Genomic DNA, 20,773 nt, shown 5'->3' on the forward strand with positions numbered 1-20,773 from the left:
AACAGCTGGGGCTCACAGCAGCAAACCTTCATCTCTGTGTGCGCCTTGCAGTGCTTCTCCTTGTGAACATCAAAGGGTTTAGCAGCATATACAGTAACACAAGAGCCAGTTAGTCAATGTTCACTTCCCTGCCCAGACTCTTAATCATCAGAGTGAAGATGTCAAAAGGTTTTCATGTTACCTACTGAGCAGGTAAATTACCTCGTTACTAGCAGGCGCCTGCTAGCACAGGGGTATATTCATTAGTGCAAACCGTTGCAACAAAATAAATGCATCTTATTGGAGAAATTGAGCTTAGTCCTCCCCATTTCAGCCCGTTTGGGTCTGAATTAAACCCTGTTTAAACAGCTAGCCAGTGGCAAAAGGTCTCTATTTTAGTCAACTGTTTATTGCAAGGATGGAAACCCACAGAATAATCATTTGTCTTATGGAGCTGAAGTATGGTCCCAAAGTGCATGTACAGCATATCATGTGAAAATGTCAACGCACATATTTATGCTGAGGCTTTTTACAGTTGGCGTCATCTAGCAGGACTATTTTATTACACTGTTTAAGGACATCTTCTATGGTTTCCATCAAACAGTCCTTTAAAATACATACAAACACTGCTCTTCTAACATATCGTGGAAATACATTCACAAGATGGCTTAATACTGCAACCCAACAAGGCAGTGAAATAAGCCTTGTATATTAAGACTAGTATAGAAGATATTTTCTGGCTTTAAATAGTAAATCTCCCAGACATTGTTTTTTTTAGCCAAAAATATACCTGTTGGAAGATTGCAACAATATTTGAAAGAGTAATCTTTGTAGTGTGTACAATTATGTCCAAATAACTTTTCAGTGTCAAAATGCCTTTTAGTACAAACAATGCCATTTTCAGAAACAAATGTCATGTTTGTGGCATTAACATGTAATAATCAATCTGCATTAAAATGAGAGTTTGTTGGAAACCATTAGACCAGGGCACATCAAAAACACAAACCAACACTCAAAACATATTACCTTTCCCCCCCCCCCCCAACAGAGACACAGCTCAAATCAGTTATATGGCCTTCATACATTTACATTAAACAAATATTATTAACACCAATCTCAAGTGATTCAATCACACAAATGCCATAGAGTTTCTTTCTGTGTTCGTTTATACAAGCAGACGCTCCACCTACCACTCCTTACTGTCAGCCCACCTCATTGAGTGGTATCGAGTCACTGACAGTCAAAGTACTGGGAGTCAGTAGATCACCCATGTACTACAGTTACCCTCTCTTAAATAAACCTAGTCCACAGCCATGGGACTTCTGCCAGAGAGTGACCACTAGTAATGACCTTTGACCCCATCTAGGCCTGAACTTGGGCAGCCTGCTCCTTCTCCAGCCGCCGCTGTTGGTAGGAATTGTAGATGTCCAGGAACATGTCCTTGCAGGCAATTTTGGCGCCAAGCTTGGAACAGATGAGGAAGGAGCCGGCCATCTTGCGGTGCAGGGAGTAGGTCTCCTCGGGGGGCGGGGTGAGGCGGTGACGCAGCATGACGGGGATCAGGCTCTGGATCCGCTGCGTGGTGCTCTGGGTGCCAAAGTCAAAGGGGTCAGAGTTGGCGAAGGCCTCGCCCAGGATCATCACTGCCTCCACGTGGGCGTCCTGGAACGCCTTGGGAGAGGGGGCATTTTCAACACAACTTGGTAACACTCCGCATGTATAATGCTTTATTACTTGTTAAAAGCATGTATGAACCTTTATTATGGTCTTAAAATGAATAATATTATATATCCCTCTGTTTATTAGTTTTTTTTACTGACTCAAAAGTGTAGAAAAGTACATGGCTATGTATACAACCCTGCCCCAGTAGAAGGAGAGGAGAAAGGGAACAGAGAGAGAAGGGTGATGTCATAAACCACACATAAAAAATGTATACGCTTCATGACACCATGGTTATCACTGCACAAAAATACCTTCTTACCTTGGCCTCAAACCCTGTGAGGAACTTGAGGTCCTTGGATTTCTCCAGCACAGTCTCCCTATCTCCGATGGAGGCTGCGTGCACCACCTGGACACAGACAGACGTCATCAAAAGGTTACAGAGAACAAAATCAAAGCCATTTGATATGCTGTGCTCCTGGGTCTAAAATATTCATGGAATCTGTCATTCATCAGGTAATTGTTAGGGCACACCGTAGAAAAACGTTGTCCAGGTAGTCCGTCCCTGCTTCGGCCCATTTCCTTTCGTTTGGTGTTTTAATGCACACGACTCAGATTAATTTACCTGTACGTAATCATCTGTGAAGGCCTCAGGGTAATCCCGGCACGCACCGAAATCCAACAGAATAATCTGGAGACACAAAGTGGGCGGAGGTTTAACTACGTAACATCCCCACCAAAAGAACAATCGCCATCACACATGTTCATGAATGCGGGGAATAAAGTGGTATGTTCTCATGAAAATGTATGATACACTGAATACATGTACATAAAATGTATTTCAGTGTACATGTATTCATAAATCCATTATAAAGCTATTTAATACAAAAACATGATTGAAGGTCAGAGTCATGGTATTGATGAATGACACAGAGGTTAAGTCCCCAATGGCACCCTATTCCCTACATAAAAATCAGCGCACCCTGTGGCCTCTGGTCAAAAGTAGCGCACTATATAGGGAATAGGGTGCCAGATGAGACACCTCTAGCATCTCGTCACAGGCTCACTCGCCCTCTCACCTTGTTCTGCTCAGCGTTGTAGAAGAAGTTGGCCCAGTTGGGGTCCGTCTGCATGAAGCGGAACTCAAAGAGCTCTCTCAGACACAGCTGTAGGATGTTGAAGCAGATCTGTAGGGGAGAGGTGATGTGGGACCACAGGGGTCAGTTTATCACTCCTAAACTGAGTCCCAAAATGGCACCAAATAGGGAACAGGGTGACATTTGGGATGCATCCACTACATAGTGTGAGTGATATCAGTGTCACCACTCAACTTGGGATACTGCCCCCTGCTGGTCAAAATGAGCCATGTTCATAGTGTTGCTTCAGAAATGTGGTTTTAGAGCGTCTTTTTAAAGTATTAATAATGCTCTCCGTTATCTGTCGTTTTCATTTCATCCCAACGCCACAGGTGCTGAATCGTGAGTGAAACGTTGTCTGTTCACAAAGTAAGAACCCTGGAGTCATTTTAAACCAGATTCCACAATCACTTGAGCCATTAATAAATATGAATGATTCCTCTACTTCTGGGTGTAGAGACAATGGTGTATGATTCATTGCTTCAGGGTTTGGGGGGGGGGCGAGGGGATGCCTAATTTCTTCATACCAGTGACAACTGAGAAAAGCACATTATACAGGTGGTCTGCAGAGTCATAGCTTATCAACCTATCTAACGGTTAAGGCAGGATTTCCCAAACTCAGTCCTCGGGACCCCAAGAGGTGCAACGTTTTGGTTTTTGCCAAAACGTCAGCTGTGAGTCATAGCCGTGGCCGATTAATTAGGGCCGATTTCAAGTTCATAACAAATCGGTAATCGGCATTTTTGGACGCCGATTATGGCTGATTACATTGCACTCCACAAGGAGACAGGCTGACCACCTGTTATGCAAGTGCAGCAAGGAGCCAAGGTAAGTTGCTAGCTAGCATTAAACTTATCTTATACTTATCTTATAAAAAACAATCAAATCTTCACACAATCACTAGTTAACTACACATGGTTGATGAAATTACTAGGTTAACTAGCTTGTCCTGCATCGCAGTGCTAACTGCGCCACCAGAGTCTCTGGGTTCGCGCCCAGGCTCTGTCGCAGCCGGCCGCGACCGGGAGGTCCGTGGGGCGACGCACAATTGGCATAGCGTCGTCCGGGTTAGGGAGGGTTTGGCCGGTAGGGATATCCTTGTCTCATCGCGCTCCAGCGACTCCTGTGGCGGGCCGGGCGCAGTGCGCGCTAACCAAGGGGGCCAGGTACACGGTGTTTCCTCCGACACATTGGTGCGGCTGGCTTCCGGGTTGGAGGCGCGCTGTGTTAAGAAGCAGTGCGGCTTGGTTGGGTTGTGCTTCGGAGGACGCATGGGTTTCAACCTTCGTCTCTCCCGAGCCCGTACGGGAGTTGTAGCGATGAGACAAGATAGTAATTACTAGCGATTGGATACCACGAAAATTGGGGAGAAAATGGGATAAAAATGTTTAAAAAAAAAAAAAAAATTAAATAGCTTGTCTTGCGTTGCATATAATCAATGCGGTGCCTGTTAATTTATCATTGAATCACAGCCTACTTCGCCAAACGGGTGATGATTTAAGCACATTCGTGAAAAAAGCACTGTCGTTGCACCAATGTGTACCTACCCATGAACATCAATGCTTTTCTTAAAATCAATACACAAGAAAAAAAAAATGTAAACCTGCATATTTAGTTAATATTGCCTGATAACATGAATTTCTTTTAACTAGAGAAATTGTGTCACTTCTCTTGCGTTCTGTGCAAGCAGAGTCAGGGTATTTGGGCCACCTGGCTCGTTGTGAACTGTGTGAAGACCATTTCTTCCTAACAAAGACCGTAATTAATTAGCCTGAATTTTACATAATTATGACATAACATTGAAGGTTGTGCAATGTAACAGCAATATTTAGACTTAGATAAAGGTTCCGTATTTCACTGAAAGAATTAAACGTCTTGTTTTCGAAATTATAGTTCCCGGATTTGACCATATTAATGACCTAAGGCTCGTATTTCTGTGTGTTTATTATATTATAGTTAAGTCTATGATTTGATAGAGCAGTCTGACTGAGCGGTGTTAAGCAGTAGCAGGCTCATAATCATTCATTCAAACAGCACTTTCCTGCATTTGCCAGCAGCTCTTTGCAATGCTTGAAGCACAGCGCTGTTTATGACTTCAAGCCTATCAACTCCCGAGATTAGGCTGGCAATACTATAGTGCCTATAAAAACATCCAATAGTCAAAGGTATATGAAATACAAATGGTATAGAGAGAAATAGTCCTATAATAAATACAACCTAAAACTTCTTAACTGGGAATATTGAAGACTCATGTTAAAAAGGAACCACCAGCTTTCATATGGTCTCATGTTCTGAGCAAGGAACTTAAACGTTAGCTTTTTTGCATTGCACATTTTTTTGCATTATTTAAACCAAATTGAATATGTTTCATTATTTTTTGAGACTGAATAGATTTCATTGATGTATTATATTAAGTTAAAATAAGTGTTCATTAAGTATTGTTGTAATTGTCATTACTACAAATATATATAAAATAATAATTAAAAAATGTGTCCGATTAATCGGTATCTGCTTTTTTTGGTCCTCCAATAATCAGTATCGCCGTTGAAAAATCATAATCGTTGGACCTCTAGTAGTATTATCTAAACATCTAAACCCCCCCGGGGTCCGAAGGGCCGAGTTTGGGAAACTCTGGGTTAAGGGCAGTCAGAGCTACAACCAGTCAACCAGTCACTGAGTTAGACTAAGGTTAGGCAATGATGTGTCCACAACATCCCCCCACAGCGCTACCGGGAAAAAGGCCATTCACCCAATGTTTATTCTCCTGGGTGGAGGTCAACTCTAACCTGATTCCTTGTCTCCTGATCCAGATCCACACAGCTGTCCAGTGGTACCCCTGACACCAGCTCCATGGCCAGAACCCTCCTTCCTGAGAGCTCGTCCACCACAAATGGAACGTGGAAAAATGGGTCATCCGCCAGAAGTGACCTGAGGCAGACAGAAATCATTAATCTGCTCAACAGGACTGAGCTGGTACATTGCTATGCATCAATACACAACAGGCCCACAAATTGTACTACCATCAGATTCACAGTGCATTAGAGAGCGTATCATCCTGACAGGAACTGAAATAAATAAAGATAGAAATCACATGAGGGCCAGCTTCCCCAATACTGTGGAAAGTGGCATTTAATTTATACTCACTGTATAGTAACATTTGGATACACTAAGAGGACTACTACAGGCTATTCAAGTTAATTATCCTTCTGAAGAGACATCATGCTTTATGACAGACTCAGTGGTGTAGGGCTTACTTAAAATGCTTGGCACTCTCCGCCTCTCTCTTGTAGTCGCACTCCCACGCCAGCTCCCTTTGAAGGACTTCTAGACTACTGTCTGCAAACAAGCCTGTGAGAAAATAAATGTCAATGTAAGTTAGGCAGCCTCCTGAGGGCATTTTCCCAAGTACTAGGATATCTTTCTCACTACAAAGCATTCAAGTAGATTATTTTAGTAATGAAAAGCGCTATATAAATTGAATAAATTATTATTAGTTTGGATTTCTGAACCCTTACCGTCTGGTAGAACAATACTCATCTTCAGCACAGACATCAGGTTGTTGATGTCACTGTGGATGCTCTCAGCTACTCCTGGGTACTGCAATGAAGAGAGAGAACAGACATCCAGAATTACATGAGAAAAGATCAAAGACTGTCTGAGAATATCAATAACCTAATCTTAGAGCTCCCATGACAAAACACTGAGATAGTCTCTTTACCAGAACAATAATTTTTTTTTTTTTTTACAAGTTACTGTTAACAAAAGGCAACCAACCCTTAACTAGGGGTCGGGATTTTAGGTAGACGTTTTTTTTAAAAATAATCTACATTTTACAATGACAAATAAAACCTCTTCATGGGTCATTGACTGATACCATTGCTACTATACTACTGAACCTGGAATTGGAGCCTGGATCTCTTTGGATGCCAAAGGATATGTATGGCATCCCTCACCTGGATCTTCATGGCGACCTCCCTGCCATCGTGCAGCTTCCCGTGATGCACCTGGCCAATGGAGGCGGCGGCGAAGGGCTTGTCCGCAAACGACGATAGCTTTTCCCTCCAGCCCGCACCTAGCTCCTCCTCCAGAACTTTCTGCAGTCACATACACAGCAGAGCGGACAGTCTTGAAGTCCAATTTGATTCCAAAATGACTTGCTAACATTCGTAGCAGTGGAATGTCAAATATTACTATACAATATCTGAAGTTCAAGAAGACTCCCGATAGGCGCAGCAATCTAAGGCACCGCAGTGCTAGAGGCGTCACTACAGACACCCTGGTTCAAATCCAGGCTGTATCACTGCCGGCCGTGATTGGGAGTCCCATAGGGCGGCGCACAATTGGCCCAGCGTCGTCCGGGTTTGGCCGGTGTAGGCCGTCATTGTAAATAAGAATTTGTTCTTAACTGACTTGCCTAGTTAAATAAAGGTTAAATGCATTTATTTTTATAATAATTTCAGTGTATGCATGACTCACATTCATCTGCCAGGAGGGCATGAAGTCTGCGCTCTGTCGGACCCGCTCAAAGATCTTCTGTAGCTGCGGGTTTATGAAGGAGTTATCTACAGGGAAGAGCACAACATATGTTAAATTTACCTGGTATGCATAATGTGTTGAATTGGTAATACTTTACATAGAATGTAATGTAGCATCTATAAATGCCTTTATAGATGCAGCATAACCATCCAACAATTATTCCAATTGAATTCATCAAAGATAAATGTGATGGGTGACAGAGGGGAGGGTAGACCATTATACCTTGTATACTGAGCATCTGTCCTATTTTGAGGGCTGCCCCTCTGACTTTGCACAAGGTGTCCACTATCCTCTCAGCATTGGCCTCGGACAGGAGAGGAGAGTCCAACAGGGCACCCTCTGAGAGAGACATGGTCGAGTTTATTATGGAATCAGAATGAAGGAGAGAAGCAAGCATAGAGTAAAACAAACTAAGGTCTGAATTCATGAGCAAGACCAGAGTAACTACACACCAACATGAGAAATACTGTATATCATAACATTCAATGGTGAACCAAGCCATATTGAGAGGAACTTCAAATCAGTCCAGATTCAACCCAATGCCAGCCTGGTGGCCAATCGAACAACCTATCATGCAGCTTCTTCATCTCAGGGTCTGTTTCAGAGATGCATGGAGGAACCTACAGTTGAAGTCGGAAGTTTACATACACTTAGGTTCGAGTCATTAAAACTTGTTTATCAACCACTCCACAAATTTCTTGTTAACAAACTATAGTTTTGGAAAGTCGGTTAGGACATCTACTTTGTGCATGACAAGTAATTTTTCCAACAATGGTTTACAGACAGATTAATTCACTGTATCACAATTCCAGTGGGTCAGAAGTTTACATACACTAAGTTGACTGTGCCTTTAAACAGCTTGGAAAATTCCAGAAAATGATGTCATGGCTTCAGAAGCTTCTGATAGGCTAATTGACATCATTTGACTCAATTGGAGGTGTACCTGTGGATGTATTTCAAGGCCGACCTTCAAACTCAGTGCCTCTTTGCTTGAAGGCATAGGAAGATCAAAAGAAATCAGCCAAGACCTCAGAAAAAAAAATGGTAGACCTCCACAAGTCTGGTTCATCCTTGGGAGCAATTTCCAAATACCTTAAGGTACCACGTTCATCTGTACAAACCATAGTACTCAAGTATAAACACCATGGGACCACGCAACCATCATACCGCTCAGGAAAGAGATGCGTTCTGTCTCCTAGAGATGAACGTGATTTGGTGCAAAAAGTGCAAATCAATCCCAGAACAGCAGCAAAGGACCTTGTGAAGATGCTGGAGGAAATAGGTACAAAAGTATCTATATCCACAGTAAAACGAGTCCTATATCGACATAACCTGAAAGGCCGCTCAGCAAGGAAGAAGCCACTGCAAAATCATCATAAAAAAGCCAGACTACGGTTTGCAACTGCACATGGGGAAAAAGATCGTACTTTTTGGAAAAATGTCCTCTGGTCTGATCAAACAAAAATAGAACTGTTTGGCCATAATGACCATCGTTATGTTTGGAGGAAAAAGGGGGAGGCTTGCAAGCCGAAGAACACCATCCCAACCGTGAAGCACGGGGGTGGCAGCATCATGTTGTGGTGGTGCTATGCGGCAGGAGGGACTGGTGCACTTCACAAAGTAGATAGCATCATGAGGGAGGACAATTATGTGGATATATTGAAGCAACATCTCAAGACATCAGTCAGAAAGTTAAAGCTTGGTCGCAAATGGGTCTTCCAAATGGACAATGACCCCCAAGCATACTTACAAAGTTGTGGCAAAATGGCTTAAGTACAACAAAGTCAAGGTATTGGAGTGGCCATCACAAAGCCCTGACTTCAATCCTATAGAAAATTTGTGGGCAGAACTGAAAAAGCATGTGCGAGCAAGGAGGCCTACAAACCTGACTCATGTTACACCAGCTCGGTCATGAGGAATGGGCCAGGCTTGTGGAAGGCTACCCAAAACGTTTGACCCAATTTAAAGGCAACGCTACCAAATACTAATTGAGTGCATGTAAACTTCTGACCCACTGGGAATGTGATGAAAGAAATAAAAGCTGAAATAAATCATTATCTCTACTATTATTTTGACATTTCACATTCTTAAAATAAAGTGGTGATCCTAATTGACCTAAGACGGGGAATTTTTACTAGGATTAAATGTCAGGAATTGTGAAAAAACAGAGTTTAAATGTATTTGGCTAAGGTGTATGTAAACTTCCGACTTCAACTGTACCTGAACGCTTGGCTCCCATAGACTGCTTCGCCACCTCTGCAATGGCACCTAGTCCCAGCCCGACTGCCAGACCTGACAACGAGACAGACATAAGGAAGTGTGCCAAACACTACATTGTTTCACTTGAGACGCACACTGATCTCTCCTTTGTCTGGCCATCATACACATGTGCCATTTAAGTCAAAATCAAATCAAAGTTTATTTGTCACGTGCACCGAATACAACAGGTGTAGACCTTACAGTGAAATGCTTACTTACAGGCTCTAACCAATGGTGCAAAAAAAAGGTATTAGGTGAACAATAGGTAAGTAAAGAAATAAAAACAGTAAAAAGACAGTGAAAAACAGTAGCGAGGCTATATACAGTAGCGAGGATACATACAGACACCGGTTAGTCAGGCTGATTGAGGTAGTATGTACATGTAGATATGGTTAAAGGGACTATGCATATATGATGAACAGAGAGTAGCAGTAGCGTAAAGAGGAGTTGGCAGGTGGTGGGACACAATGCAGATAGCCCGGTTAGCCAATGTGCGGGAGCACTGGTTGGTCGGGTCAATTGAGGTAGTATGTACATATGTATAGTTAAAGTGACTGTGCATATATGATAAACAGAGAGTAGCAGCAGCGTAAAAGAGGGGTTGGGTTGGGAAGCCTTTTTGTCCTAGACTTGGCACTCCGGTACCGCTTGACAATTTTTAAGGCCTTCCTCTGACACCGTGTAGAGGTCCTGGATGGCAGGCAGCTTAGCCCCAGTGAAATCAAGGTCATAGGGACTGGGCTGTGCAATGATGTAATGACTATAATGGTTGATTTAATAATGTACTAGAAATATTGATTGATTGTAATATAGCTGCATGCTGGCTGGGTCATGTTTCTTTAGGCATCTATCAATAGAATCCTATAGGTGTACCTAAATAAACTGCAATATCTGGGGTTGATTTCCATTCATTGCAGTGAAACTCTTACCCCCGAAGTTGACCAGCCTGCTGATTCTCGTGGCAGGGACCTTCCTCTCTCTTGCACGATCACTAAGCTGTAAAAATGAGACTTCCATTAAAACAATATCTAACACCAAACATAATCAAATGAGCTAATTTGAGCTACAACCTGCAACATCTAAATTATTTGAGGCTAAAAGACCCCAGTCTCGTGCCAAAGGATAACACTGCACAGTAGTGGATGTTCCATAACATAAGGGCCTGAGAGACTACATGCCACCATGTTTCAGCTATAGCACATACCTGGAGTAATACAGTACCACATCGGTAGGCCTATATCAAATTAGTTCATCCCAGAGGATATATTTAGATGTACAATATTCATGTGAAGCACAGTACAGTTGGCCTATGTATAAAGACCGCCATTGCATACTTTTGTAGAAAATGGAGAAATTATTTCCTAATATAGCAAAGACCAACTTAACCCCCAATGTCCCCATCATGATTTACAACTACAATGCCAGCCCAACACCCAGTCAGTGGAACAGCCCAGACAATCAGGAGGTAAGCATACGTCACTGACCTTCTGCTTAACAATAGGCCTGGAGAGTGCCTGCTTGGACTCCCTGGCCTTCTTGATGTCCTCTGGGGTGAGTCTGGCCACTACCGAGTCATGGACAAACCTGGTGTGGCGTTGCGTCGAGGCGATGTGCAGGAACCGGGAACTTTGGCCAGGCAAGCCTGCTCCCCCTGGACCCCGGGCTGGGCTGTGAGGCACTCCGCTGGGCATCTCTGTGGCCCCTGGGCCTGGGGGGAATTCAGAGCCCACCGCCCATTTAGCAGCCTCATCCGGGTCCATTTCCTCCCATCCCTCAGCATCAGGGAACACATCATCCTTGATAGACTGTTGCTGAATATGGAAAATGTCACATTCAGTGCCTCATTCAATGTCACTGCAGGCAATAGACACCATGGTGCACGCAATTGTATTAGGCAGAGTACTATAACACTTTATGCAGCCTAAGAGCTGAAAAGGCCATTGAACTGTGATAATGTCTCCAATGTACATCTATTTATTTGATGTGTGCAGAAAGGCCCCCTTCTCTCCCGTGTGAACATACCATGGCAGAACCACCCATGACTGTGCCCATTACGCTCTCAACCACCTCCTGGGCAGCTTTGACCCCAGTGCCCAGCGTGGAGTTACAGGCCATTAGCCTCAGCATCTCCCCCTGGGTGTTGGCAAACGCTTGGCCAACCTTCCCTGCTCCCCGCAGCACCTGAAACACCTCAGCTAGCATCTCTGCAAAGACACACACACACACACACACACACACACACACACACACACACACACACACACACACACACACACACACACACACACTAAATCTACCTATACATTTAGTCTAAGCTTGGCTTATCATTGAAGAAGATTCAGTATGCATGACATGTAATGCACACACGTGTGTCTTCGACCTGCACTCCTCACAGGCTATATAAGTAACTTATATGCTTTCCCAAAGACGTTGTCGTTTGATTACCAAGTGAAGATAGTGGTGCAGTTACGACACAATCGAATATAAGAGGCAAAAATTCGATTTTTAATTTGGGTAACGTTGAATGCATAGATTTAACCCAAGCATGTTGTTCACACTAGCTACTAGGTTAGTTAGCTAGGCTTCACACCCAAACATCAGAGCTAATGAATCACTTAGTTAATTTTAGCTAGATAGTTTAAAATATACCAAGGAATTGTCAGTCACTTACTATTGAAGGGATGCTTCCTATAGAATTTGGAGAGTAGCTGACGACTGTCCTCTTGCCCGTGAAGTCAATGGACGCTGTTTTGCAACAACTTTCAGACCCGGAAATAGAGGTTTGACTAAATTGACAGACGTGCTTGTGGTCCAACTGCGCCGGGCAAAATAGGAGAAGGCGGGCGTAATATCACTAGACCAATCCTACGCCACGTTTCAATGATTTAATGTGTGATTGACGGAGGAAAGTTTTTCCACTGAACAAATCAGAGAAGTGAAAGGTGTGGCTACGGCAACCTAATGGCCAATAACATATTAATGGGCGTATCATGAGGAAGCATGCACTTGTTTGGAATGTAGTTACAAAATCTTGAGGATGGTGCTGATGCTCAGTGGCGTGTATTTATGGATGCCAAGGAAAGCCAGGCTTCCCCCAAACATTTAAAAAGGAAAAAATATATACAATAATTTATCGTTCGTCTCTCTGAGTTTCATAATTGTCATTCAATTCACAAGAGGCGAGATGTATCTCACCGGAGAAAGCACCCAAGCGAGCGAAACAGTGCCACTCTGCCCCTTTATGTGTAGCCCATCTAACTGATGCTATGTTGCAGCAGCCAGCCAGCGCCAGCCGTCAGGTCGAAATGAGTATGACCTTGTTGGCGCCCGTGGCATTGAATGAATGCAAGGGAAGCTAGCGACCCAGTGTTGCCAACTCCTCAGTAAGGAAAGTAGCTATTGGCTGTCCTAAAAGTCGCTAGAAGTCGCTAAATGACGTCATCGCCTAATTTGCATAATTAACCATGTGCATGTAATTGTGATGACACTGTAGGAGAGAGGAATAACGTCGTGGGAGAGAAAAAAAAATGAGTAAAAAAACACCCTAAATATGTTTGGAACTACAAATGAGAGGAGGAGGCTGAAATGCTGGTCACCCACATCTGCGACCAACTTTTTCAGAAAGTATGGTGCTAGAACACCATTAATCATTTCTGTGCACTTTGTCCTGTGCATTTTGAAGTGGGTAGCAGCAGTGGAGTCTGAGAAAGCAGCTCTACATGCTTCTCCAATGTGATCACATGCCAGCATGGAACAGTGTTCAGCGATAGCTAATGCCATGGTGGCCTCAGCCTTTTTTGCAGAGTACATTTTTTAAAACATAAATGGCAGCTTGTTTTGGGTGGAACTGTTATAAGGCTTTGCCTTTTGACTATATTTTTGAGTTGTCGTGTTTTTTTTACATCACTAAGTTTGGCGTAGAAATCATCCTTACAATACAGGCAGTATGCCCGTGTATCATCTCCAATAAACGGCTTCAACCAGCCTTTGAATTCAGGGTTTGATTCCCACTCCTTTCTGTATTTTTGAGTGTACAGTTTAGACTGCGACATGATTTAGCTAGCCAGCTAGATGTTTAGCTTATGTCACAGTGAGGCACACACACAGTGGACAAGGTGAGTAAGTGACTGAGGCTGTGTGAGTCAAATGCAGTGATTTATTTTAGACAAAGAACATTTTACATTTACATCCCGTCCTGAATGTAAGCCAGGGCAGGATCAGCCAGCGGCGGCTTCCCGCATGCGCGATTAATTTGCAGACTGGACGTGGAGGGGTGAACATCTCCTGCTCTGACTGCAGCTGGGAGGGACTGCTGCGCGAGGACTGGGCCGCCTGTGAGTGCTTTGGGACGGGGGTGGGGCCCACGGCAGCACCCGCTGCTCGTTGAGAAGAGTAAGAACGATACGTGCTTTCACATCAGAGTCTCCAAAAGTCTCCAATAACACCAGAAAAAGTCGCTAGATTTGTCGCTAGTTGATAGTTTGAAAATGTGTCGCTAGAGGGGTCTGAATACTCGCTAAATATAGCGACAATGTCGCTAAGTTGGCAACACTGTAGCGACCACCCTTGATCTTTTTTTTTTTTTTTTTTTTTACAATAATAGCCAATCAGCATTGAACTAAACTGATGGTCCTGATGGTCCTGGAGCACCAAAGAAAGTGTCAAGGGAATACAGTTTGGATTTGGCTTCAAACCAATTACATCACAATAAAGACAAACATCATTGACAGAAAAAATCTTGAATTGTTGCATATTGTTGTGGTGTTGTCCTACGGTGGCTGGCTAGCTCAAATTGACCCTTTCCTAGAATGGCCATGGACAGAGATAGCGATTGGACATGTGGTTTTACCTAATTATCCATACCAAATCAAATTGTATTTGTCACATGCGCCGAATACAACAGGTATTTCACCTTACAGTGAAATGCTTACTTACAAGCCCTTAATTAAGCAACAATGCTTTATGAAGTTAAGAAAAAAATAAAAATAAGTGTTCAGTAAAAAATAGATAGAAAATAAAAGTATATATACAGGGGGTACCGGTACAGAGTCAATGTGTGTGGAGCACCGATTAGTCGAGGTAATTGAGGTAATATGTACATGTAGGTAGAGTTAAAGTGACTATGCATAGATAATAAACAGAGAGTAGCAGCAGCGTAAAAGAGGGGTCTGGGTAGCCCTTAGATTAGCTGTTCAGGAGTCTTATTGCTTGGGGGTAGAAGCTGTTTAGAAGCCTCTTGGACCTCGACTTGGCACTCCGGTACCGCTTGCCTTGCGGTAGCAGAGAGAACAGTCTATGACTAGGGTGGCTGGAGTCTTTGACAATTTTTAGGGCCTTCCTCTGACACCGCCTGGTATAGATGACCTAGATGGCAGGAAGCTTAGCCCTGGTGATGTACTGGGCCGTACACACTACGATCTGTAGTGCATTGCGGTCGGAGGCTGAGCAGTTGCCATACCAGGCAGTGATGCAACCCATCAGGATGCTCTCGATGGTGCAGCTGTAAAACCTTTTTAGGATCTGAGGACCCATGCCAAATCTTTTCAGTCTCCTGAGGGGGAATAGGTTTTGTCGTACCCTCTTCACGACTGTCTTGGTGTGTGTGGACCATGTTAGTTTGTTGGTGATGTGGACGCCAAGGAACTTGAAGCTCTCAACCTGCTCCACTACAGCCCCGTTGATGAGAATGGGGGCGTGCTCGGTCCTCCTTTTCCTGTAATCATCTCCTTTGTCTTGATCACGTTGAGGGAGAGGTTGTTATCCTTGCACCACACGGTCATGTCTCTGACCTCCTCCCTATAGGCTGTCTCATCATTAATGATGATGTTGGAGTCGTGCCTGGCCGTGCAGTCATGAGTGAACAGGGAGTACAGGAGGGGACTGAGCATGCACCCCTGAGGGGCCCCCGTGTTGAGGATCAGCGTGGCGGATGTGTTGTTACCTACCCTTACCACCTGGAGGCGGCCCGTCAGGAAGTCCAGGATCCAATTGCAGAGGGAGGTGTTTAGTCCCAGGGTCCTTAGCTTAGTGATGAGCTTTGAGGGCACTATGGTGTTGAACGCTGAGCTGTAGTCAATGAATAGCATTCTCACATAGGTGTTCCTTTTGTCCAGGTGTGAAAGGGCAGTGTGGAGTGCAATAAGGATTGCATCATCTGTGGATCTGTTGGTGTGGTATGCAAATTGGAGTGGGTCTAGGGTTTCTGGGATAATGGTGTTGATGTGAGCCATGACCAGCGTTTCAAAACATTTCATGGCTACATTTGTGAGTGCTACGGGTCGGTAGTCATTTAGGCAGGTTACCTTAGTGTTCTTGGGCACAGGGACTATGGTGGTCTGCTTGAAACATGTTGGTATTACAGACTCAGACATGGAGAGGTTGAAAATGTCAGTGAAGACACTTGCCAGTTGGTCAGCGCATGCTCAGAGTACACGTCCTGGTAATCCGTCTGGTCCTGCTGCCTTGTGAATGTTGACCTGTTTAAAGGTCTTACTCACATTTGCTGTGGCGTGCGTGATCACATAGTCGTCCGGAACAGTTGATGCTTTCATGCATGTTTCAGTATTACTTGCCTATTAGTGAGCATAGAAGTTATTTAGCTAATCTGATAGGCTCGTGTCACTGGGCAGCTCTCAGCTCCACAACCGATGAGAGTCGGAGCCGGTGTAGTACGATTCAATCTAATACCTGTATTAACACTGTGCCTGTTTGATGGTTCGTCAGAGGGCATAGTGGGATATTTTATAAGCTTCAGGGTTAGAGTCCCACTCCTTGAAAGCGGCAGCTCTACCCTTTAGCTCAGTGTGAATGTTGCCTGTAATCCATGGCTTTTGGTTGGGGTATGTACGTACGGTCACTGTGTGGATGACGTCCTCGATGCACTTATTGATAAAGCCAGTGACTGATGTGGTGTAGTCCTCAATGCCATCGGAAGAATCCCGGAACATATTCTTACCTTTGCCTCGATTTGGCAGTCTCATCCAGATCATCATGGCATTTGTAGTTCTTTATGAAAGCCACTAAGTAACATTTCATTTTTGGGGGGTAAATACAGGCAAATATACAGTATATTGATAAAAATCACCTTGTCCTTGAGAGATTTACATGGTTTTCAAAACATCACGCCAGGGTAAGCCTACACGAAACACAGCCCTTATTCCCTTCTTTTAAGTGTTTCTAAAATTGAAAAATGAATGATGGAAAAACGACTGGAACCATTTCCCTGTTTGACCTTTAGGTTTAATAGGTATTATGACTCATACTGTGGTACTCTATTATCACAACACATAGGTTGTAATAGGGCATTTTTTCCCTGGCTTGGCTTCCCCAGGGATTTTACCTACGCACCTCGACTGCTGATGCTGAGTATCTTTTGGGATAAACATAGGAAATTCCTACACAGCAGCCAAGTAATGCAATAGCTCAACAATATTCTCCTTCAGACAAAGGCACATTTGTCCATGAAACCTTCTGCAAACATAGCCACGGGAAGTAGGGGTGCTGAGGGTGATGCAGCACTCCCTAAAAAATAAAACATAATTACAAAACAAGATTTGTGAACTAGGCCTTTATTACTCCTGTACTCCTCAACCCCCCCACCCCACCCCAATGAACACTTGCAAGATATGCTGGATACTATTCTAATAAGCCTATGAAACAAGGCCAATAATAATACCCAGTGTGCTTTGCCATTTTTATCTTTTACATTTGCATTTTGGTCTTTTAGCAGGCACTTTTATTCAGAGTGACTTACAGTCAGTGCATTTAACAGAGGTAGATAAACAACTACATATCAGTCTTAGCAAGTAAAACATGTTTTGTTACGGTTACTGAGAATGTTGTTATAGTGAAGGCATGTACTGTAGTTGCAAATGTATTTTGTGTCTGAATTCCAAAATACCTCAATATACCTGTATTTGATGTAAATACTGGAATGGAATGTTTAGCTGGAATGGAATGTTCGTTTCCGGTATAAAATTATCTGCTAAATGACTAAAATGTCAAATGTAAATGTTTTACATACAGATATCATACTACTGTATTTAATTATATTAAAAAATTAAAACAATTATATTGATGTCACAAATGTATCATTTGTACAGTTCTTATAAAAAATGTAGTTATTTGTTCCATTTGACTGTGTAAAACCCTAAATCTAGCAGTACTACTTCTCTGAGAGTGAGGCGGATATAGCATTTTGCAAAATGTTTTTATTTATTATTTGTCTCTCTGAAATGAAATCATCAAGTGACAGATTTTAAACAAATAAATGCCTGTCATTAAACAACCCCATGCCATGATTAGATAGCTTAGCTTTTGACTGTATGCTACAAACTTGGCATGTTCCACCAGCTGTGCTCCTCTGTTGCCTACATTGGGTCATGTTTGTGCAATGAAAAAAACATGACAATAATGTTACAGAACCATTGATAGTTTTTTGGGGAATATGTATGCAAACGTTGTACACTGTGGTGTGGTGGGGACCATAAAGCCATTTGAAAACAATTGAAAAGTATTGAAGACGCACTATACTGAAATCACTCCGCCATTTTCTGTTTAATAAAATTCTAATATTTTGCTTAATTTCCGTTTATGTGACAAAACAAGCAAGTATAGTGTATAGAATCCTTGTACCATCTAAACTGCTGTGAAATATATTTTCCATAACCAAAAAATATTGTATTTTCAAGCTGTTTGAAGCTGGTGTACACAAGTGAGTGCGCACTCATGCATGGAGCCCTACACTCAGCAGTTCCGTCTGGCCCTCTGCTGGGCAGTATCAGCTGCTCTAAGCTCCTTCTACACACAAACCCACCTGTGCTACCATTTGCATGCATGGCCATCATGCATTTTTTAATTATTTTTTTATTTCACCTTTATTTAACCAGGTAGGCAAGTTGAGAACAAGTTCTCATTTACAATTGCGACCTGACCAAGATAAAGCAAAGCAGTTCGACACATACAACAACACAGAGTTACACATGGAGTAAAACAAACATACAGTCAATAATACAGTAGAAAAATAAGTCTATATACAATGTGAGCAAATGAGGTGAGATAAGGGAGGTAAAGGCAAAAAAGGGCCATTGTGGCGAAGTAAATACAATATAGCAAGTAAAACACTGGAATGGTAGATTTGCAGTGGAAGAATGTGCAAAGTAGAAATATAAATAATGGGGTGCAAAGGAGCAGAATAAATAAATAAATACAGTAGGGGAAGAGGTAGTTGTTTGGACTAAATTATAGATGGGCTATGTACAGGTGCAGTAATCTGTGAGCTGCTCTGAAAGCTGGTGCTTAAAGCTAGTGAGGGAGATAAGTGTTTCCAGCTTCAGAGATTTTAGTAGTTTGTTCCAGTCATTGGCAGCAGAGAACTGGAAGGAGAGGCAGCCAAAGGAGGAATTGGTTTTGGGGGTGACCATAGAGATATACCTGCTGGAGCGCGTGCTACAGGTGGGTGCTGCTATGGTGACCAGCGAGCTGAGATAAGGGGGGACTTTACCTAGCAGAGTCTTGTAGATGACCTGGAGCCAGTGGGTTTGGCGACGAGTATGAAGCGAGGGCCAGCCAACGAGAGCGTACAGGTCGCAATGGTGGGTAGTATATGGGGCTTTGGTGACAAAACGGATGGCACTGTGATAGACTGCATCCAATTTATTGAGTAGGGTATTGGAGGCTATTTTGTAAATGACATCGACGAAGTCGAGGATCGGTAGGATGGTCAGTTTTACGAGGGTATGTTTGGCAGCATGAGTGAAGGATGCTTTGTTGCGAAATAGGAAGCCAATTCTAGATTTAACTTTGGATTGGAGATGTTTGATGTGATTCTGGAAGGAGAGTTTACATTTGAAGAAGAGGCTGTATAAAATCTTGGCATATTAGTTTCTTACAGTTTTTATTATAAATCACTTAAAAGCATTTAGTATTTTGTTGTCAAATCTCAAGCAATGATCAAATCTCCAAATACATGTACAGGACTTATAACAATCTTCTACTCTTTGTACACTGATAGTACGTCATCCTGAGCTCTTTATTGCAAAACCTTAGATACAAATGTCATCCGTCAGTGTATACAGTTATGTTGAGAGAAAGTTCACACATTGTTTCGATCAGGGGAAAACAAAGTGGCATTGCTGATGGTTTCCTTCAAACTGTAAATACAGTGGGAGAAAAGTTTAATTTGTTTACCAGTCCTAAATCATGTATGATGTAAAGCTAGACCTGTGCTTTAGTTTAGTTTTCTCAGTGGACTTTCTAAAAAGCTCAGAGATGCAGATAATTATGTTGGGATAATGATATACATGTACCTGGGACACATTGAGGGTTCCTTACTTTTTCCTTCATGTGTGTATATATAGTAATAAAACTGTAATGCCATATATCTGACATCATTCCATAGTAGGCTATTCTGCATTCTCATTGCAAACAGTTTTTTAGTTGACATTACATTTTGTCATGTCAACTTGTTTTGCTTAGTGAATAGCAGGTGCAACTTATGATGCTTGCATTTGTTGTATTGCAATTTGCTAGCATGTTGTATTGAATGCTGATGACTGTAAATTGGATCTACGGCAGCATTGTGTGTGTGTGTGTGTGTGTGTGTGTGTGTGTGTGTGTGTGTGTGTGTGTGTGTGTGTGTGTGTGTGTGTGTGTGTGTGTGTGTCAGAGAGAGAGAGAGAGAGAGAGAGGCTATGTGCACGATGTCCACAAAATGAGGTGGAAACTGAGCTGCACTTCCTAACCTCCTGCCAAAATGTATGACCATATTAGAGACATATTTCCCTCAGATTAGACAGACCCACAAAGAATTTCAAAACAAATCAAATTTTGATAAACTCCCATATCTATTGGGTGAACTAACACAGTGTGCCATCATAGCAGCAATATTTGTGACCGGTTGCCACAAGAAAAGGGCAACCAATGAAGAACAAACACCATTGTAAATACAACCCATATTTATGTTTATTTATTTTCCCTTTTGTACTTTAACTATTGTCACATCATTATAACACTGTACATTGCCATAATATGCCATTTGAAATGTCTATTCCTTTGAAACTTGTGAGTGTTATTATCTATTTCACTTGCTTTGGCAATGTACACATACGTTTCCCATGCCAATAAAGCCCTTTTAATTGAATTGAGAGAGAGAGCGAGATTGGGAGGGGTGAGAGCTAAGAGGGGGGATTGGGCCATATATGCCA

At 42.7% G+C, this 20,773-nt stretch overlaps 1 protein-coding gene across 2 annotated transcripts; it reads right to left on the minus strand.

The window, feature by feature from the left end:
* Nucleotides 1–378: 378 nt before the first annotated feature.
* Nucleotides 379–12,333, minus strand: LOC120028564 (atypical kinase COQ8B, mitochondrial-like). Of its 2 annotated transcripts, XM_038973755.1 has the most exons (15): nucleotides 12,241–12,333; nucleotides 11,592–11,773; nucleotides 11,054–11,380; nucleotides 10,499–10,565; nucleotides 9,531–9,602; nucleotides 7,533–7,649; nucleotides 7,251–7,336; nucleotides 6,728–6,868; nucleotides 6,290–6,371; nucleotides 6,029–6,122; nucleotides 5,561–5,702; nucleotides 2,718–2,825; nucleotides 2,264–2,329; nucleotides 1,961–2,047; nucleotides 379–1,650 (listed from the first exon to the last, which is right to left on the minus strand). In XM_038973755.1, exons 2-15 carry the CDS (start codon nucleotides 11,769–11,771, stop codon nucleotides 1,342–1,344), a joined length of 1,878 nt encoding a protein of 625 aa, XP_038829683.1. In that variant the 5' UTR covers nucleotides 11,772–11,773; nucleotides 12,241–12,333; the 3' UTR covers nucleotides 379–1,341. The 2 variants fall into 2 exon arrangements, with proteins under 2 accessions (XP_038829683.1, XP_038829684.1); XM_038973756.1 differs by lacking the exon at nucleotides 9,531–9,602.
* Nucleotides 12,334–20,773: the final 8,440 nt, after the last annotated feature.

The sequence above is a fragment of the Salvelinus namaycush genome, chromosome 34 (assembly GCF_016432855.1).
Source record: "Salvelinus namaycush isolate Seneca chromosome 34, SaNama_1.0, whole genome shotgun sequence".
In the NCBI taxonomy this organism is placed as follows: Eukaryota; Metazoa; Chordata; class Actinopteri; order Salmoniformes; family Salmonidae; genus Salvelinus; species Salvelinus namaycush.